Below are 21885 nucleotides of genomic sequence, written 5' to 3'. Positions count from 1 at the left end.
GATGCGCCACTGATGCCCCCTGCTTTGCTGAAGGTGGTGCTGCCTGAGGCAAGAGGCCTGACTAGCGTCATGGCTGGTGCACCCTTGCCTGACACAAAGAACAATGGAGATAAAAGTTGGAGGTAAGGTGGTGAAGCATTTGTTCAAAATTTTCCTTTCTATTTAGTACTCTTACTTATCAGGTGTGGGACATCTGGGGGCTCCTCAGGGGCGGGGTTAAGAAGGGAGATCAGTCGAAGGTCTTGGTCCATTTATAAAGGGAAGAAAATCTTCAGTGTAGCTGATAACATCCATTATAGATCCAAGTCATTTCTAGCAGTGCAAAATCAGACTATGGATCACTTGCGTTCATGCCAATTTTACTACAAGTACTTTGACCCCAACTTATATGATTGATAATATATACCACACAAGAAAACAAGGAGCCACTCAGTTCTCAAATGTAAAATAAACAGAAATTTATTCAATAATATTAAAAATCGATTACAATGGATGTTTAATGGAAGATATCCAATATAACAAGTCCGAGTTGACTAAACCTCCGCATAGCACTGGAGGGTATGTCCACCATACAAGTAACATATATCTAAATTAGTGCCTCTAAAAACATCTCCACTATACGTGGATACTAAACTGATGCGCACTGCTGGTTAGATTGTATTCAGATGGTGAAGTTAAAGATAAAAGACTAGTGTCTTACCCATTTTGTGGTATGCGGGGGAAGCCCTCGGACACCGGTGTCCGAGGGCTTCCCCCGCATGCCACAAAATGGGTAAGTCCCATTATGTAGCAAAATGAAGATGTGGTTTTTGTTTATATGATTGATAAGGTCAGCCATTGGCAACAACACATGTGCACAATGAATATAAGATCATCACACTCTTTCTAAAAGCACAAGAAGCTCAAAGGGCCAGTTCTGGAATTGGGAGGCCTATTCCAGAGAGGTATTGGGGATGAGCGGACCCATTCAAGTTTGGTGCGGCGATCTACCCCCACCAGTAACCCCACCCAATCACAGGTGATGTCTTCAGCTCTCAGCAAGTTGAACGGACATGAAAAGACAGGCCTCCAAGTGTAGGAGCATCCACATGATAGAAGATGGCACCACCAAGATGGCCTATCGGGGAAGAAAGCCTGAGCCCCTCTGGATAATTAGCTTATTTTGTAAAACTTCTTTTTTTTTATTGAAAATCACACCATTCTTGGATATAAGAATAACAGATCCACAAAGAAGACAACATAACGAACATGGGTACAAGTAGTCTACCGAAAGTCAATCTGGTAGATCTCCTTTAAAGGAAACCTACCACTTGAAGTGGCAGGTTTCCGATGGCAATACCGAGCACCAGCTCAGGGTGAGCTGGTGCCGGAGCTTATTTTAGTTAGTGTTTTAAACCGCGGTATCACGGTTTAAAACACTTTTTAAACATTATAGCCGGCGCAGGCAGGTACGCGCTCGGCGCTTACCGTGCGCGCGGCTACATAGGAAGTGAATGAGAGCCGCGCGCATGGTAAGCGCCGAGCGCGTACCTCCATGCGCCGGCTATACAGTTTAAAAAGTGTTTTAAACCGCGATACCGCGGTTTAAAACACTAACTAAAATAAGCTCCGGCACCAGCTCACCCTGAGCTGGTGCCCGGTATTTCCATCGGAAACCTGCCACTACAAGTGGTAAGTTTCCTTTAAAGGAGAGCTGCAGCCAAAAACATCTATCACCTATCCAACGCCTGGATCGGAGGATGTTTTTGTCCTCATTATTTGGTATTCATTACGACCCGACATGGACCTTAAGATACAATGGCCCCATCAGAAACATGGGAAAAAATAGAGACCATCATTTATATCCAATACAGCGGGAACATCTATTCGTTGGCTACAGCAGAAGAAGAATCTAACCATGGGAAGAAACCACATGAAATAGTTCAAACCACATGAATATTAATAAAAATCAAGCAGTAGATCAGTGATGTTACAAATTCCTGGCAAATTAATAGGCTCCTCACAGGTTAATCCACATAATGGCCGCCACCACTGTGCGCAGACACAACAATATATCCAGAGCAATATGGAAGTATGTTATCTGCTAATTAGCGCGGGAACGTCTTAGGTTCCTGTTTTATGAGGCATGTACAGTAATCTGCAGGAACAGGTGTAGGGACAAGGAGTAGAGATGTATTACTGATGGAAAAAGCAAGGATTAGGTATATTTAGAAGAAGCAGCAGAAGAAGAGTGTGTTGATCCTGATGGAGGAAGTGCCCTGTCTTTTCTATAGTTTTGTATACGGTACCACAGCACATGGAGTCTTCATGGACCACAGCACAGATGCATCTTATATTAGACTAAGACATAAAACTGAACCGAGCTCAATATATACATGATTTTTTTATTTCCCCATGTGGATGTAGAAGCACATATAGGTGCACTGTAAACTTTTAGACTTTAGAACGAATCTCTCACCAAAAATGCAATTTTTAGCTGGAGACGGGTTCCAATAGTCCAGCTGTAGCCCATGTGCTTGTGTCTCCTCTCCTCATCTAGCTACTTCCTCATCCTCACTTCATGTCATGTGCATTGAGCAGGCAGGAGGGAGGGTGAAGAAATATTGGAAGAATGCATGAGGAGACTGAGACACAGGCACACAAGCTGCTGCATCTGCCCCCCCCCCCCAGGGGTTCCCTTTAAACTATGGCCACCAAAACTTAAAACTTGTATAGCACCATAATATGGCAGGATGGGAGTTGTACATGACAAATTCCATCACGTAAAGAGGGTGGAGCTAGTAGATTTCAGTCAATCTGATGATTGAAATGATGACAGCAGGAGCGGAGGAGTGTGCTGACTTTGTTGCATCCAGTGACCTGTATGTTACGGTTAAGCTTTTTTTTACACTTTATTAATCCCCTATGGAATAGTTATGCATTTTCTACACTTTCTACATCTTTCTGCATTGTTTCCCTGTTTGTTTCACGTAATAAAACATTAACTATTTCAGCAGGATAGCTTTCTTGGACTTGGTTTCTCAGTACTGTACAGAAATAAAGTGGGTCGCTAGAACTATTTCTTTTGGCCCGAGGAACCTTAAGTTCCAAACTGATTGAACTGGGCACATTTACTTACCCGTCCCATTACGTCCGCTGATCCGGAATGTCCGACGAGGATTCGGAGCTGCCACGACTCACTTACAGTGTGCGCCCGATTTCTTGAATGTGTCGCTTCCCCGCTCAGGTCTGCCGGAGTTCACCTTCTTCTTCCTGGTGCATGTGAGTGCTGATCTTACGACACAATTTGAATTTTAAATTCCGCGGTTTGTCCGAATCAGTTGGGTTGTCCGACGGCCACGCACATCCCCCCCCCCGATTTGTGTTGCATGCAAGCCACAATCTGATCACGTGCACCAAAAACCTCTGTGCGATTCAGGACAAATCGCAAACCCGATGGAAATGCGTCCGACGGACAAGCATTGTGCTTGTAAAAATACATTAAAGCAAACATATGCATACTAATTTGCATAACATTTTGGCCCCACCCACCCTCCGTAGCCAACTCCAGCTCTGCGTACTTTCTCTGAATTTTTCCACTGCTTATGGATGTGAAGACTTGGAGTTCCTGAAATAAGCAAAAGGTTCAAATTCTTGCCAGGAACAGCTGTTACAACACCCACTTTTATGCCAATGGGTCATTTCATTGGGCAGTCCCACAAAAAACAGGACTGTAGGGACCAATGTCTATTTTCCTCATGTCAAAAACCAGGGCCTCGAACCAATAACCCAGACAAAAAGTTTTTGGAATTTTTTAGGAAATTTGATCAATTGTCTGGCAAATTATATAAACTCCATAGAGAATCTCAGATTCAAGGTATGGTGCCCCAGTGCTATGAGACAAGTGCCAACCACTGCGCTACCTGTGCTATCTAAACTGCCAGGGTTCACTATACACTATGGAGTGACCCCAGAAGACACAGCTATCAGGATAGGACCTTACACAGAATCTTTTCTTTTTTGCATTTTTGCATCTAAAAAGTCTACAATTTTAACCTCCAAAATAACATTGAAAACAGCAATTTTAGAACTGTACGTTATATCTACACAAAATGGACACATCCCATTGTTTTCGCGTCGCAGGCTACAATTTCAGCTATATTCTTAAAGACATGTTATATTCTGGATGTAAAGTAAAGGATAAAGTGTGGGGTTCTAATAAAAGTAGTAAGGACGTGACACTACTATATTATCTTGATGAGGACATACAAATGTGAGTGCCAATTAAAACAAATATGGCTCCCTGGTGTCCTATTCTTCACGAGACGGATCAAGTCTACTATTAGTGTCTCCAGCTAGAACCCAAGACACGGCGTCCTCTCTCCAACCAACTTTCAAAAGTTTCGTGATGAAAGCTATGATTACCATCCCTAAGCGAAAGGGCAAACCGAACTTTTTGTGTAGTTTGTAGGGATTTAGTATAATGAGCCTTTCTCTGTAGAACCTGTGATCTATATAGGAGATCAATCATCCCTGGTGTTTATATTTGTTGTTCAAATTTTCTAAAAAACAATCTGAAAAATTTTCATTTTCAATTGCAAAATTATGATTTTACCGACGTACCCTACAGCGCCTTAGATTGCGTTCATAGCCTTCTCCATCGGGAAACCTTCTTTATCACCTTTCCTTCTGACCTCTATCGGACTGGTACATGTGTTGGCAAGTCATTTTTTAAAAAAAATAAAAATTTTTTACTCCATACAAAGGCATCTCATAAAGTTATAAATATGTATTAGTACTTTTAGAGCATAAAGTGGTTGGGGGCCCCCATTAAAGGTATAACATTGGGAAACATGTAAACCTCTAATGTACGTTGTGACGTGAACTTTTCTAGTTATGTACCAAATCGGTCAATTCAAGTTTTGGGACCGTAATATGAAATTATATAGGACATTAAATGGTTGTCTTGGTTCATCATTTTTTTTAATTGCCAGCCTAAGGTGATATGAAAATAAGAAAGAAGTTATACAAACCTCAGGTTTTACCTCCGGTCCAGTGCGGCTCTTCCAGTTGGTTGACGTTGCGTCACATTATGGCTGCAGCCTTTTTCAGGGGGTTATGCAATGTTGATGCAATGTCCCCTGTAGCCATGAGAGGGCACATTCAAGTCGAGTTCTCCAAGGTTGGTTGAACCCAAACCTTAAAGTCTTCTTCGAGTTTTGGTACCGGAACACTTACCCCCACTGGTAACCCTCACAATCGGTTCTACCACTGCGTTACTCTATATCATTTTGGTTCGTTGTACCCTCTCCAGCTTCAGAGCGTCCTGTTTATGAACTGGAGGCCAGAACTGAACTGCATATTCCAGGTGAGGCCGGACCAATGCCTTGTACAGACATCTTCTAAACATGGCAAGATCCTGCTGCCTTTAGAGGCAGCTGATTGACATTGTGCTATTATTTCATCTATGATCCACTGGTCACCCAGGTCCTTCTCAATGACGGACTCATCCCAGAGGTGGATTAAGACTGGTTAGGACCCTCGGCTATATGGTTATTATAGGCCCTACATGTCTGGAATCACTTCCTACATATTGTGCTAGAATCGGCTTCCTGGGAAATGGAGGATGTGTCCCCTCTCCCTTTCAATTTGCGGTTTCAGGACCTTTGGAGGACATACAAATGTCCTGAAATGGCTCTTGTGTACATGTGCATTGAGGAAAGGAAAAATATTTCATGGGTGAAGGTCCTAGTGAGTGGTTTGGGGAGCATGGGCCCCCCTAGAAAGCTTGGGCCCCAGACTTCTACCCTTCGGCCTATATTATAATCCACTGCTGACTCTTCCAGACCCATTTCTCCATGGACATATGTTGTATGTTGTAAGGACATACCTATGTATGTTGCTGCACAACACACGGTTCGTGTCTTGTAAAAACATTAAGCACTACAAAAAAGTGAAAAGCTAAAATCTAACATAAATGTGACCTTCTACAGTAAATTTCAGATGATAAAATATTCAGGATTATTATTCAGTTATTGGAACATATAAAACTTTCTAATAAACAATGAGAACCTTCAGTACACATCCAGAATTCTGGATTCTCCAAATCCTTAGAATTCTTAGACTATAATTGTTATTATTATTATTATTATTATTATTATTATTATTATTATTATTTATTATTATTATTTTTTAGTTAATTTTTTTAATTCATATTTTTTATTTCTATGTTTATTTTTGCGTAAAAGTAAAAATGATTTACGTTTCACTTTTTTTTTTTTTAAATGTATTTCTTCATTGTAATTTCGTCGCTTCCCGTCAGATTGCTTGGCCGTACACCCGACCCCCTAATAACATCTATCATCCGAGGCTCCGTTATAAATCAGCGCGTTAGCTTGAGTAATTAAACAGCAATGCCCTTTATCATGTGCATTTTTATGCCTTCTACGGGAGGCCTACGTGAATCCGCGGCGGCGATTATGATTTAGAGTCTTTGTGTTCATTTACGGGATGGAGAATAATATGGCGTGAAGGGTTATATAAGTGGAGCCGCTCTTATAAACACATTCTGAAGGATTACTGAGGGTTTTTTTTTTTTTTTTCGCGCCGGCTCGCCATACATCCATTGAATTTTTCGAGTGCCTCTGAAAGTGAAAGATTGTATCGCCTCTGGATACTGTGAGCAGCCATTGAGCGGCAGTTATTTGCTCAGTAACATAGTTAGTGGCTCCATAGGTATTTATAATAGTGCCAGTTAAGCCGTGGTGGTATTAATTGGGAAAGGAACAATGTTGGCCAACATATCAGGGGTGTCCACTAGCCTTTTAAATTGTATAATAGGATCTTTGACATCCAACTGAAAAATCACAGAAAACACGCAGCGAAAAACCTTGATTTAACATCTCATTAACATTTAATTGGAAAAAAAAAAAAAGACATTTCCAAACTAATAGGAATAGTTTAATGAAAGAGATGTGCCGAGTCCTTTTTTGTGCGCATCACCAGTGTGTCTTTTTACTTACCGAGTCCTATCAATAAGAGTTAATGCAGGCTTTCTAAATGATCTAAAATAAGAAAAAATTAAAATTTAAGTTTTTATTTTTTCAATTGATAATTCATTTATTACATTTTACTTTTATCTATGTATTTTTTTTTATGCTCTGTATGTACAGGCTACTACTGGGGAGAGACACTGGGGAGACACTAATACTTCGTGTTACTCATCCAGAAAAAAATATAATTCAGTAATCATGGCGTGACTTTATGATTACAAACAGAGCAATTAAAGTTGCCCTTTTGCCTTTACTGTATGGTCATCAAGTGATTCAGCAGCAATGATACTTACTTTAGTGCTGTCTGAGAACTCTCTGTGATTCTTTGTTTACATATTTGAGCTCTGATGAGTAGGAGGAGCTGCAACAGGAGAGTATGACTCATCCCGCTCTCCCTCTCCAACCCTTCTTCCTGTCTCTCTATGAGACCGACTGCAAGAGAAAAAAAACTGTGGGTGATGCCATAAGGGACGGCCTTGAGCAGTGGGAGAGAGGAAGTTGTGCACATATGTAGCAGCATGGGGAGAAAAGGGAAAGACTGAAGCTCTCAAAGGAGGCAAGGACACAGGTACATGTACATGCAGAGACATGTGTAATGGAAGAGATTTATTGAATTAGTGCATATTGAAGCCCCGCCTCCACCACCTATAACCTGATTTTACCTCCGTGTAAAGAATGGCGCTGTCTGAGAATAGCTGATCTGTGCGGTGCTGGGCCCTTAACCTCCATCAACCTATGATTTAGGGCCAATTCTATGGATGGGTTATTAATAGGAATGAGTGAAACATACTGAATATTGCGGAAACCTGAACTGCAGCCAGATGTTTGAGTTTGGGCTCACAGTCTTAGTCAACACCTGTAATCAGTGGCTTTTAACCCTTTAAATGAAAAAGCTGATTAGTTAGGGTCACTTCTTACACATCCATCAATCACGGAAAAATGGTGATCGCTGTGTCCCTAATTGATGGAGCGGTCCAACTCTTGGCTTTCTCCAGCTTTCTCCAAAAATAAATGGAACATAGGGGTGAATGCTCAACCTGCTGCCCCATCAATTACAGCAACAGTCATCCATCACTGGGCCGTGGCATAAAAGTGGACTCCTGCAGCCGAAAAAAAATTCCAATACTCATCTTTGCCAGTTCCCTTGCAGAAGTCTTCTGTTAAGTCCTCCTCCAAGGCTGCGCACGGCTTTGAGGCTGGCAGGTGTGATGATGTCATCACATTGTGCCTCCCGTCGTCAGAGCTGTACATAGCCATGGAGTAGGGTGAAGAGAAGAGTGGACTCCTGTGGGGAACAGCCTATGGGGAGTATCTGATTTTTTATTTTTTTTGCAAAACAAAAAAAACAGGGATTGTTTGTTGTGGGCTGATCAAGAAAGGGGGCAATATAAGCGGAGGGCATGCTGGAGGAAAGTGGGCATTATGATCAGGGGGCAGGGGTCATAGTGGGTTGGGGTCAGGGTGGGACATGAAATCTTCAATTCTGCCATATATACCCCACACACAGTTGGAGCAAATTGTTTGAGTGCATCAGGTCCTTTGTCATAAAAAGTTTGGGGACCACTGGATTTTAAAGTAAATCAACCATTTAAAAAAAGTTTTAAAAAAAACCATCTAAATATACTCACCTATGCTAAGCTTGATGCACCGGGATCCCATAGAAAAGAAACTTATAATTAGCAGCCCGGAGGGACAAGGGGGGTCATTTATCTTATCCTTCAGTTAGTGTTTTGCGGTTTTTGGAATGTTACGCCTCAATTTGCCGTGTAACCATTGCCTGTTGTTGCGCCCTATTTGTCATTACATTGCGCTTTTTTACAGTGATTTAGGTCTATATGGGTGCAAATAATTGCGCAATAACACGCCAGTCCTGATAAATGCTTAGGAATGGCAATGGGATGATTTGCACAACAAAATTGCTCCTTTTTTAAAATTTGCGGCTAATAAGAAATATCTATCTATCTATCTCATATCTATCTATCTATCTATCTATCTATCTATCTATCTATCTATCTATCTCATATCTATTATCTATCTATCTGTCTATCTGTCTATCTATCTATCTATCTATCTATCTCATATCTATTATCTATCTATCTATCTATCTATCTATCTATTATCTATCTATCTATCTATCTATCTATCTATCTATCTATCTATCTATCTCCTATCTATCTATCTCCTATCTATCTCATATCTATCTATCTATCTCCTATATATCTCATATCTATCTATCTCCTATATATCTATCTATCTATCTATCTATCTATTATCTATCTATCTATCTCATATCTATTATCTATCTATCGATCTATCTATCTATCTATCTCCTATCTATCTATCTATCTATCTATCTATCTATCTATCTATCTATCTATCTATCTCATATCTATCTATCTATCTCATATCTATCTATCTCCTATCTATCTGTCTATCTATCTATTATCTATCTATCTATCTATCTATCTATCTATCTATCTATCTATCTATCTATCTCCTATCTATCTATCTATCTCATATCTATCTATCTCCTATCTATCTGTCTATCTATCTATTATCTATCTATCTATCTATCTATCTATCTATCTCCTATCTATCTGTCTATCTATCTATTATCTATCTATCTATCTATCTATCTATCTTATATCTATCTATCTATCTATCTCATATCTATTATCTATCTATCTATCTATCTATCTATCTATCTATCTATCTATCTATCTATCTATCTATCTATCTCCTATCTATCTATCTCCTATCTATCTATCTCCTATCTATCTATCTATCTATCTATCTATTATCTATCTATCTATCTCATATCTATTATCTATCTATCTATCGATCTATCTATCTATCTATCTATCTATCTCCTATCTATCTATCTATCTATCTATCTACCTATCTATCTCATATCTATCTATCTCCTATCTATCTATCTATCTATCTATTATCTATCTATCTATCTATCTATCTATCTATCTCCTTTCTATCTATCTATCTATCTATCTATTATCTATCTATCTATCTCATATCTATTATCTATCTATCTATCGATCTATCTATCTATCTATCTATCTCCTATCTATCTATCTATCTATCTATCTATCTCCTATCTATCTATCTATCTATCTATCTATCTATCTATCTATCTATTATCTATCTATCTATCTCATATCTATTATCTATCTATCTATCGATCTATCTATCTATCTATCTCCTATCTATCTATCTATCTATCTATCTATCTACCTATCTATCTCATATCTATCTATCTCCTATCTATCTATCTATCTATCTATCTATTATCTATCTATCTATCTATCTATCTATCTATCTATCTATCTATCTATCTATCTATCTATCTCCTTTCTATCTATCTCATATCTATTATCTATCTATCTATCGATCTATCTATCTATCTATCTATCTATCTATCTATCTATCTAAGTTGAGGAAAAGGCAGCACTCCGTAAGTAGTGTCAAAATAAAGTGGGTGTCTTTATTCCATAAGCGACGTTTCAGCTCATTACGAGCCTTTATCAAGCATGCTTGATATCTATCTGTCTATCTATCTATTATCTATCTATCTATCTCATATCTATCTGTCATTTATCTATCATCTATCTATCTATCTATCTATCTATCTATCTATCTATCTATCTATCTATCTATCTCCTATCTATCTGTCATTTATCTATCATCTATCTATCTATCTATCTATTATCTATCTATCTATCTCATATCTATCTATCTCCTATCTATCTATCTCCTATCTATCTATCTATCTATCTATCTATCATCTATCTATCTATCTATCTATCTATCTATCTATCTATCTATCTCATATCTATCTATCTATCTATCTATCTCCTATCTATCTATCTCATATCTATCTATGTATCTATCTATCTATCTATCTATCTATCTATCTATCTATCTATCTATCAATCTATCTATCTCATATCTATCTATCTCCTATCTATCTATCTCCTATCTATCTATCTATCTATCTATTATCTATCTATCTATCTATCTATCTATCTATCTCATATCTATCTATCTATCTATCTATCTATCTATCTATCTATCTATCTATCTCATATCTATCTGTCTATCTATCTATCTCATATCTATCTATCTCATATCTATCTATCTCCTATCTATCTATCTATCTATCTATCTATCTCATATCTATCTATCTATCTCATATCTATCTATCTATCTATCCCATATCTATCTATCTATCTCATATCTATCTATCTATCTATCTATCTATCTATCTATCTATCTATCTATCTATCTATCTATCTATCTATCTATCTATCTATCTTCTTAATACAGCAGCTTTGTGAATTAGGGGTTTCTATGTTTCCACTTTTTTTTATATCCTCTGTATTGCGATAATCTTTGCCTTTCATACATCTATTCTGCACCTTATGATAACAGTCCACAATGGGACAAGTGAGGAGCTTTTTCCAAAATAAAATTCTTCATAAACGACAAGAAAAACAATATATTTGACATCTCTGCCTTCCTATAATAGGCTCGACTTCAGACCTTTTTTTCTCTTTTTTCCCCCTTTTTCAGCAATTCTTTGTTCATTCTGCTGTAAACTGAAGGTGTCACTGTTGTTACTGTTCTTGAGGATGAGCCTGCGTCTGGCGTTTCTTCACAGTCCCTGGAACTTCACAATCTAATCCCGAATATTATTGACATTTATAAGATAAATACAATTGTATATATTGCTCATTTCTGTCATTTCCCTCGTCCTATAGAGCAGATCCGGCAGCGATGATCTTATGTCCGGTCGGATCAGTACCCGTCCCCCGTGTCCCCCGTGTCCTTCGTGTCCGTAACATTATAGACGTAATACACAGGATAAAACACATAAAGCAATTCCTACAAGTTTGCGGCAGATAATTAAGAATCTCATCATTGTTTTCAATTTCATGTAAATATTATTTTTTCCCCAATTATTGGTATTTGCTTGGCTGAGCTGCGTTTGACATCCCGGTGGATTTACTCCCTCAACTTCAATGACATGTCGCTTTCCAGCGTGCTGGGAAATGATAGATATCCGAATTAGCACTAATTAACTAATAGGGTTGCCGATAGCTAGGAAAGGCGAACCGGGATAATTGCGTAAAAGGAGCAAGTGATATCACCCAGTGAGACCTGATGTCTGGAGGAGACGGAGTGGACCGGTACACAGAGGGATTCTGCCGGAAAAAAAACTAAGAAAAAATAACTTTCCAGAAGTGATATATCAGGTTATTTTTTGGTATGTAGGTTCTCCATGCTGACATCATATGTGAAGAGACATCGGGGCTCATTTACTAAGGGTCTGAATCGCGCATTTTTGTAGGGTTTCCCATATTTTCCCGATTTGCGCCGAATTGCCCCGGGATTTTGGCACACGCGATCGGATTGTGGCGCATAGGCTTTCACGCAACAGAAATCGGGGGGACATGGCCGTCGGAAAACCCGACGGATTTTGAAAAAACGTGGAATTTAAAAAACAAATTGTGTCGCAAAATCAAGCACTCACATGCACCAGGAATAGGTTGGTGAACTCCGGCGGACCTCGGCACAGCAGCGACACCTGGTGGACATCGGGCACACGACCTTAGTGACTCGCCAGAAGACCCGAATCCTCGTAGGAGAACGTGCCGCTGGATCGCGACAAGACCGGGTAAGTAAATGACCCCCAATGGGGCACATTTACTAAGAACACAGTGCAGTGTTTACTATGTGCAGTGTCCTCTGTAGTGTACAGGGGGCGCCAGATTCACCATTTGTGGCGCCCGTTCTTGATGAAACTGGTGCTCCCTGCACTGTGCCGACTGAGTGCACCAACTTTTTTTTGGTGCACTTTTAACGTGGGGCTTGCAACACAATTCTGTCAGACTTTGCATGTTAAATGTGACGCATGGTCCGACTGTGAGCCGGAACGCCCATTTCCGTGCAAAAATTTGTGTTGCGTGAAGCATAGTGCAACACACCACAAAAGGGAAGCGTGTGACACATATGTGGTGCAGACACTATTGAAATACATGTGCAAGGTTCTTAGTAAATGTGCCCCACTATTTTTAGGCGTCGGATCCTGCCTCTGATGCTGCTCTCCACCCATCTTGCTGCAGGTGGTGCCGCCCAAACAGCTGATCAGTGTGGGGGTCAGTTTTTATCCCTTACTGATCACATATGTATTAGCTCCAGGGGAGACATGGCTGCTATACTGTAATAATAGTGGATCTGTGGAGTAGCCTAGCTCAGGCACAGAGCACAGCAGAGACAATGGAGAGCTACAATAAGGGTATAGATATCTTCTTACATCAAAATAAAACTAATGGGTATGTTATAATATAGCATTATGTTCCCTTACACCCCCTTCCCTTCTCTTTCCTTTCAAATCAACATATGTCTTTTTTAACTGTACTTTGTAACTCAGTGAGTAGCACTTCTGCCTTGCAGTGCTGAGGTCCTGGGTTCAAATCCCACCCAGGTCAACATCTGCAAAGAGTTAGTATGTTCTCTCCGTGTTTGTAAAGTTTATATTTTGGACCAATATTTCTTAAAATGTGGATTATGGTGGTGTTCCTGCTATGCCTCTCAAAAGTTCTGCAGCGGCGGTCCCCTACTTAAGAACTCCCAACTTACAGACGACCCCTAGTTAAAGACGGACCCCTCTGCCCACTGTGATCTCTGGTGAAGTCTCTGGATGTTACTATAGTCCCAGGCTGCAATGATCAGCTGTAATGTGTCTGTAATGACGCTTTATTGATAATCCTTGGTCCCATTACAGCAAAAAATTGACTCCGATTGTCACTGGGGCAAAACTAAAATTTTGTCTGGATCTACAATTATAAAATATACAGTTTCGACTTACATACAAATTCAACTTAAGGACAACATTCTATGTTAAGAAATTTGAATAATTGAAACAATAACAATGTCTGATTACAGTCCAGATATACAAAGGAAAACTCATCCATTGTGATTGGGCTTCTGACTACAAATGTGGAATTCATTGTATAATGCAAGAAGGTTTATATTACATTTTTTAGACAACATTTTGGACACCCTGCATCAATTTTAATTTTAGAAATTTGAATTAAAAAAAAAAACAGATTTTCTTATCATGTTGTGAAGCTTTGTTTCCTATGAGAGAGTTTGCACTTTAAATATTTGGCCCCCGACATTTACCGTATATACTCGAGTACAAGCCGACCCAAGTATAAGTCGAGGCCCCAAATTTTACCACAAAAACCTGGTAAAACCTATATTTTTTTTAATTCGAGTATAAGCCGAGTTTGAGTTTTCAGCACATTTGTTAGTGCTGAAAAACTAGGCTTATACTCGAGTATATATGGTATTTATTTTAAATTCCAGATTGCAAAAAAAATTGCCTATTTAAGCCTCCGGTGCGACGTGTTCTACGAAGGACTTTCAAAAGCCATTTTAGTAGCGCGGATCCTGATTGAAATCCGAGCTGACACTACTGTGATGTCTCACATTCACGCACATTTGTTTCCCTGATATTTCTGCAGCTCACCCAAGCCCGGTCAGCAGCGAGGAGCGGCGGAGTGCGAGGCGCCCGAGCCTCTACAACATTTCAAGGCTCCACTATTTGCTCTTGTTGTCAGTTATAGATCATTTTACGTCTATGATCACAAATTGGTCAATCACAAGCTCAGGCTCAAAAGCTAACAGCTTCCACTGAAGTCTTTTCCCCCAAGGGGGTTGAAATTTTCCTAGTACAAAGTGCAAATATGCTTTAGTGAACCGTTCCGAGGCTCATTTATCAGAGAAAACAGTAGAGTCAATATATAAAAGTAAACGAGAGAAATCTAAACACTAAAGAAGCAAAAAAAAAAAAAAAAAGTCAAAAGAAAAAAGGATTTAGCAGCCAAAAAGCTAGAGAGCGGCTTTGACGGATACAAAGTGAATTACCATATGTAATTAAGAAGTGGAGGCTTTCAAACTGTAGAGAGCAGTAGCAGTCTTTAAAAGCCGCCTCACCCCGCTGCATCGGAGAAGGAGAGCGACACTTCAGATGTATAGAACAGACATGACGGAGGAGCCTCCTGCCTTAATCCTCTAGATTAAAATGTTCCTGTTCGCGTTTGGGGTTAACTCCTTGGTTCCTGGTCAATTAGTAACGTCCCTACTATGACTATCGGTCAGATGATTTATAGGATATTTGCATTATAGGGGGATATTTAAGGACGGTTTGGCACAGTATCTGGAGGTTCATATGGACTGGAGGTTTAGTGCCGCAAATGCCCTTAATGGGTGCCGTCCGGAGTCACGAACACTTCTACATACACCTGTGTTGTGGTAGTAGTAAACCCCACCTCTAGGACACACGTGCCCGGTCTTAGGTACATGCGCAGTGGCCTATGGCATACTTCCGCAGCCTCAGAGAGCCACCACGAAGGCTTCGGGAGCACTGAAGATGGGACTGATGGGTCTCGTCTCTAGGTAAGTATTTGTGTTTGGTTTTTCAATCCAGCCCCAAACAGTGACCACATAAGAACCAGTGGGTCCTTTATAACTAGTGATGTGTGGATCCAAACCCGCATTGCTGGTTCAGGTCCCTGAACCTGCACTAAAAACATACGTTTGGTTTCAGACACAATTGGTGGTAGTATTTACACACCGGTGGGGTCATCACACCTCATGACGTCAACGCGGAATGATGATCTTCCAAAAATGAAGTGGTGAGCAAGAGAGTAAAGGGTAAGTGTTTAAGGCTAATTCTGGCTGGCATCGATCACAGGTGCTACAAGTAGGGTGCAGTGTATGGTCGCATCCAAACTTCAACGGGTCCGTTCATCTCTATTTATAGCCCCAAGTCTTCCAGACAATTTCCCTTCAAAAGGTGTCTACTTGCTCCATAACACATACTTAATTATGTAAGAAAAACTTTTGAGACCTACCTTTCTTGTTTCCCAGCAATCTTTTCTTTAAGTGAAAATTTATTTCTTTACTTTATGCAAATCAGCTTGCACCGAGGGCGGGGTCATAAAGTCAGCGATTGTGTAAAGAAGTGGTGTTACTGTGTTGCTGAGTGGCATAAACATTGAAAATGGGGGCCCCGAAGGACATGGACCACACCCCCAGTGCACGGAGAAGCTCATTTACATAAAGTTGAAATTAAATTTACACAAAAGTTACAGACACCCATCATACATCTATACAGGGGTCCATAATCCTGACTCCTGGTTATATGTACCCAATAGATTCAACAGACGGCTCTTCAACCGTAACAGCAAATGTGACCCTTTTGTGCCATTGACCACTAGAAATGTGACAATAAATCTCTATTTCCTTAGCCCATCAGATTCGCTATCAAATCTGCAGCACATAAGACAAGTTATAATTAACCCATTGGCTGCATAGACCACTTCCTAAACCATTTTCCTGCCCAAGACCACCAGGGATGTAATCCTTAACCTTGTAATGTAATCTAGTCCTAGATCACCTGGGATGCTACCAATGTTGATGATAATGTTCAGATCATGTGGCCACGCCCATGGTGCACTTCAAAGCTCATTTACATATAAATATTCACACTCCACCGACAATGTTGTTTAGCTTTTATGTGACCCTAGAGATGCAAATCCTTCACTATCCTAAACTCCTGGGCACGTTATCACTTTTACATGCACCTAATATATACAGTAATTCTTGAAAAATATGTTGGGATTTGCATTAACGCTTGAGGAAAGGGGCGAACACCCGATTTATTCCTATGTGCCCTCAATCTTATGTGTCCATCTCTGGAATTACTGCAATCTAAGCGGTAATCAGGCAGCCAGGATATGCAATGATACAACATCATAAAAAGCCTGGGTACAGTCAGGTCATTGGAAGAAGAAGCACTCCAAGGCCCCAGGTGGATGCGCAAATCATGGCGAACTGCAGTCAGTGGGGCACATTTACTTACCTGGTCCACTGGAGTTCACCGAAAGGGCATTGTCTGTGTATAATGCCCTGCGCCGCGATTCACTAAGAGCGTGCGCCCGATATCCTGAATGTGTCGCTTCCCCGCTCAGGTCCCTGGAGTTTGCCTTCTTCCTGGTGCATGTAAGTGCATTGTCCATGTATAATGCCCTGCACCGTGATTCACTAAAATAGTGCGCCCAATATCCTGCTTGTGTCTCTTCCCCGCTCAGGTCCCCGGAGTTCACCTTCTTCTTCCTGGTGCATGTAAGTGCATTGTCTGTGTATAATGCGGTGTGCGGGGAGTCACTAAGATCCTGCGCCCGATATCCTGCATGTGTCGCTTCCCCGCTCAGGTCCCTGGAGTTCACCTTCTTCTTCCTGGAGCATGTAAGTGCATTGTCCGTGTATAATGCGCTGTGTGGGAGTCACTAAGATCGTGCGTCCGATATCCTGCATGTGTCACTTCCCCGCTCAGGTCCCCGGAGTTCACCTTCTTCTTCCTGGTGCATGTAAGTGCATTGTCCGTGTATAATGCACTGTGCGGGGAGTCATTAAGATCGTGCACCCGGTATCCTGCATGTGTCACTTCCCCGCTCAGGTCCCCGGAGTTCACCTTCTTCTTCCTGGTGCATGTAAGTGCATTGTCTTGCCACACAATTTGAAACTTAAATCCCGTGCTCAGTCCGAATCAGTCGGATCGTCCAATGGCCCGCCCACCAATTTCTGCATCATGAAAGCCGACGCCGCTGCGCCAAAAATAGATCATGTGCGACCCAAGCCCCGTGCAAACCCATGTTAAATACCAGTCAAAGCAGCGCAAATCCCCAAAACAGCGAACAAACCAACGAAAGCGCGATCAGCGACCCTTAGTAAATAAACCCCAGTATATCCAAATCTGTGCAATTTTTATATGTCCTTATTTTTTTATTAAAATTTCTCTTAAATGGATATATTGCAGTGACTTCCCATAAATCCATATGCCAAGACATGCGGCAGCAGATAGACCGTCAACAGAGCATCGGAGAACCGTATGAATCCTGATCTGTGCATTTTACATTTTCCGAATGTGTTCGGTATGGATCCATGGTCTACTGGCACGAGCCGCTTCACAGTATAGAATGTTTGTGTATTAACATATTTTTTCCCCGACGTGCCTGGTTTCCAGCATTACTACATTTGTGTTAATTTTAGCACTTAAAATATGGACTGACAGAGCTGTGATGTGATGGTACAATTAGGAGCCAAATTGAAAAGATAAAAATAGCATAGCACAGCTAATCTGCGAGGAAGAACGCCGAGACTGTCTGCACGTTACAAAAGGTTTTATGTATCGATAGATAACCGCGCTGCTCTTTGCAAGTCACTTCAAATCCTTTGCATATCTGTGATTTTATTTTTCATTACTTTTATGATTATTGCTATCATTATCACATTCTATCCGTAAATGCTCAAGGGTTTATTTGCGAAAAGAACACAGGGGCTGAAGCCGAGGACGTACAATGTATTACATTTTTTTTCCTATTTAAATAAACATAGGGAGTGAACTCCAGGGAGTTTGCGGGTCTCGTAGAGAGTGGGGTATTTTTATCAATGCAACTGGAGCCCTTGAAAAGACCTTTAAATTTGTTCAAGGTACAATTCTAATATAGGATATGAAAACTTATCATAACCTATTGGTTGGACTTAAAGAACAACTGTAAAGTATAAAAACTTTTGCCTAACTCTGCACTAAGCCAATATTAGCAATTCTTGAATTACTATAATTAGCTGCCTTGCCCCCCAGGCTAATCTCGATTTGCTATGCTTTCTGGTTGCAATGGGAAACCGCATCATACAGCTTGAGACGACGGGAGGCTTGTTTTAAAGGCGCTGTAGGACCTGTAGTGATGTCATAAGCATGTGACCCATCACAGGCTTCACTTTGGTCAATTACAAACAATCTGTCCTGCATAATTTAAAAGTACTAAGTGGGATGCAAAGGACCTTCGATGATGTCACAAGCATGTGACTCATCACTTGCTTCAGATTGGTTGATTACAAACATGCTGACCTCTTCTGGCTTCGGTGTGGTTTGCTGATATCACAACCATGAAGTGTCCACCCACATCAGGAATAGCTGAAGCTGAATCCAATGTTATATATACCAGATACATCTCAGACTAGGAATAAGCCAGCAGCATAATACAAGTATTGTTTGAATTGTTATCAAAGGCTTTCTCCAGCTGTGCTAACACTATTTTTTGTCAGTAAATTTACAGTTATGCTTGAAGACATAGCTATAGGGGTGAAGTTACATCCAGGTTGTGGAGCCTGAGGGGACTATATATGAAGTCACCAATATCATAAATGGCTCCCAGTAGATGGAAGAGAATCAAAAGCCGTTGGATGCACCGCAATATTTTCAGAAATACTTCACCATTTTCATGATTAGAATGCACTTTGTATAGAAAGTGACTTCCCTCCACGGTCTACAGGAACAGGAAAAACGCAGAGGCTTCAATGATAATCCATCCTTGTCTCCGCCTCCTTGCCCCTCCTGCAGTCCCATGAAGGGCTACTTTAAAATAGCGCAGAACGCAGCACATTTTGGGCTACACTGGACTACAGGAGGAGGGCTTGAGTCACTCAACCTGTCCTGTGGTGACTTGGTGCTCAGATAGAGGACTCTGAGTGCCACCTCTGGCACCCACCACTGTTCTAGCAGATAAGTACCGGACTGTTACACTATAACATTACCCATCCATTCATTCTCAAGTTGATAAGCTGTCAACAAAGGAATATCTGTCGGGTCATTTCTCCTCTTCCTCTACATGGAACAAGTTTGCGTAAATATGAGGTCAGGAATATGGAAATCTCTCAGGAAGAACACATACTTACCCTGCTCAGACTCAGACTGCATTGCTCTGTTTTGGGGCCTGCTTTTGCCAATGAGTGGTCTCCTCGGACCAGGGGAAAACGCATGACGTGGAGTCTCCTGGAAAACAGAAGTGTCCAAGGAAGCCACTCTTTGGCTGAAGTGGATGCATTGACCCCCTTGGAACCCCCGTCGGGCTTTGGCCTGAAAACTTGGCGTTCTGAGTGACGCAGGAACCCAGTAGCCACAGTACGGTAAGTATATGATCTTTTATTTCCCCGGGGGATTTCCATATTCCTGGAAAACCCCATTTAGGGAATTATAGAGGTCAAGCGACAAAATCATGACCAGTCTTCCTGGTTTCTCTATTGTGCAGGACTAAAAGTTTGCTGAACACAGAATGAAAGTAATTTCCATATGGCATGTAATTGTTTGTGATTATCCTTATTTCTTTTGTACTTTCACATTTAATTTGCACAATTTCCACCCTCGATTTGATATCATGACCGTAAAAAAAAAATAATGCATCAATATTTCAAAGTGAAGGTTCTTAGCCCTTGTTAGTATGAAAGAGAAGAGAATTCCCATGGACCAGGCAGGTTTGGTCTACATAAATAATCTTTCACCAGTCCAATTGCTTACAATAAAATTCTCTCCTCAGATCACAACATTATCAGGAAATGAGTTCCTTCTCCAGTCAGACGCAGACGTTACCATCCAGGAATGGTTCCGCGCCATCCGAAACACAATTGACAGCTTGGTATGTATACACTTTGTTACCTTTACTCGAAAAGGAGAAAAAGAAAAGTTTTCAGAAGTTTCGGCGTGTTTATACGTCTTGGTGGATGGATGAAATGACAGATATGCAGACAAAAACAAACAGCGCGAGCCGTCAATAATTCAATAATTAGAGCTTGATTATTTGGAGAATTAGTCATTTGCTTTGACGTCCTGGGAAGGTTACGTTCTCGAGGTGACAGCTCTGTAACATTTGTAACACAAAAAAAACTTCTGTTCTTTGATTTGCATGCCATGGTGTGTGTCGTGCACATGGGAACATTGCATTGGAGGAGGAAGGGGGGGGGGGTGTCGAGGTTTTTGCAAATTTACTTTAAAGTTCAGTTTTTGGTTATATTAAGATATAAATCAAGGTAGAAACTGTATTTGTCTGGTAAAGAGACCCACATCTAGAGATGTTTTTTGGGATATGGGGGTTCATTCAGTAGTGGTAAGCAACATTAGACCCATAACATGTAATCAAGGGCCCCCAAAGACATAGACTTGGAGTACAGCCCCTCTCCACCAGGCACAGTAGGGCCACAGTAATGACAAATATCCTAGTGATGGCACAGTACAAGGATTACACACATTGTGATGAAACAGTAGTTGAATTATGGGCAGAGTGATGTCACGAGAGAGATAAAATATGCACAGTGATGGGTAAAATACAACAATGAAAGAACGGCACTCACCCTCCAATTGTAGAATTATGTTCCTTTACTGAGCATATTCGAGTACATCCAAAATACTGGTGCTGGCTGTGCATAGAGGGAGGACAATATAGGACGGCTTCTCCCAAGGTGATGGCAATTTTGCACTGAATGTCGCTTTTTCCGGCCTCCTAGGGGAAGCTGGAGTAGTCACAGCGATTCCCCACTGTAGCCAGTAGTCACAGTGATACCCCCAGTAGCCAGTAGTGTCAGTGATACCCCCAGTAGCCAGTAGTCACAGCGATGCCCGACAGTAGCCAGCAGTCACAGTGATACCCCCAGTAGCCAATAGTCACATTGATACCCCGAGTAGCCAGAAGTCACAGCCATGCCCCACAGTAGCCAGCAGTCACAGTGATACCCCCAGTAGCCAGAAGTTACTTTGATGTCCCTCAGTAGTCAGTAGACACAATAACACCCTCAACAGCCAGTAGTCGCAGTGATGCTCCACAGTTATTAAAAAGTATACTTACCTGTTCCTCTCTGCACCTTTTCGCTTCTCTTGGCTCCTTCTTCATGTTCATGCCAAATCTGTGGCTCTGCTGCAGCTAGAAAGGGGTGG

At 40.9% G+C, this 21885-nt stretch overlaps 1 protein-coding gene across 1 annotated transcript in view; it reads left to right on the top strand.

Annotated features, from left to right (window-relative positions):
* Positions 1–21885, top strand: part of ARHGAP15 (Rho GTPase activating protein 15) — a 492002-nt gene that overhangs the window by 239051 nt on the left and 231066 nt on the right. The window contains exon 8 of the mRNA XM_072122220.1: positions 20495–20593. Within this exon, the coding sequence (XP_071978321.1) occupies positions 20495–20593 (99 nt within the window). The remainder of the gene's footprint in view (positions 1–20494; positions 20594–21885) is intronic.

The sequence above is a fragment of the Engystomops pustulosus genome, chromosome 8 (assembly GCF_040894005.1).
Source record: "Engystomops pustulosus chromosome 8, aEngPut4.maternal, whole genome shotgun sequence".
In the NCBI taxonomy this organism is placed as follows: Eukaryota; Metazoa; Chordata; class Amphibia; order Anura; family Leptodactylidae; genus Engystomops; species Engystomops pustulosus.
This window is presented reverse-complemented; position numbering and strand designations above follow the sequence as displayed.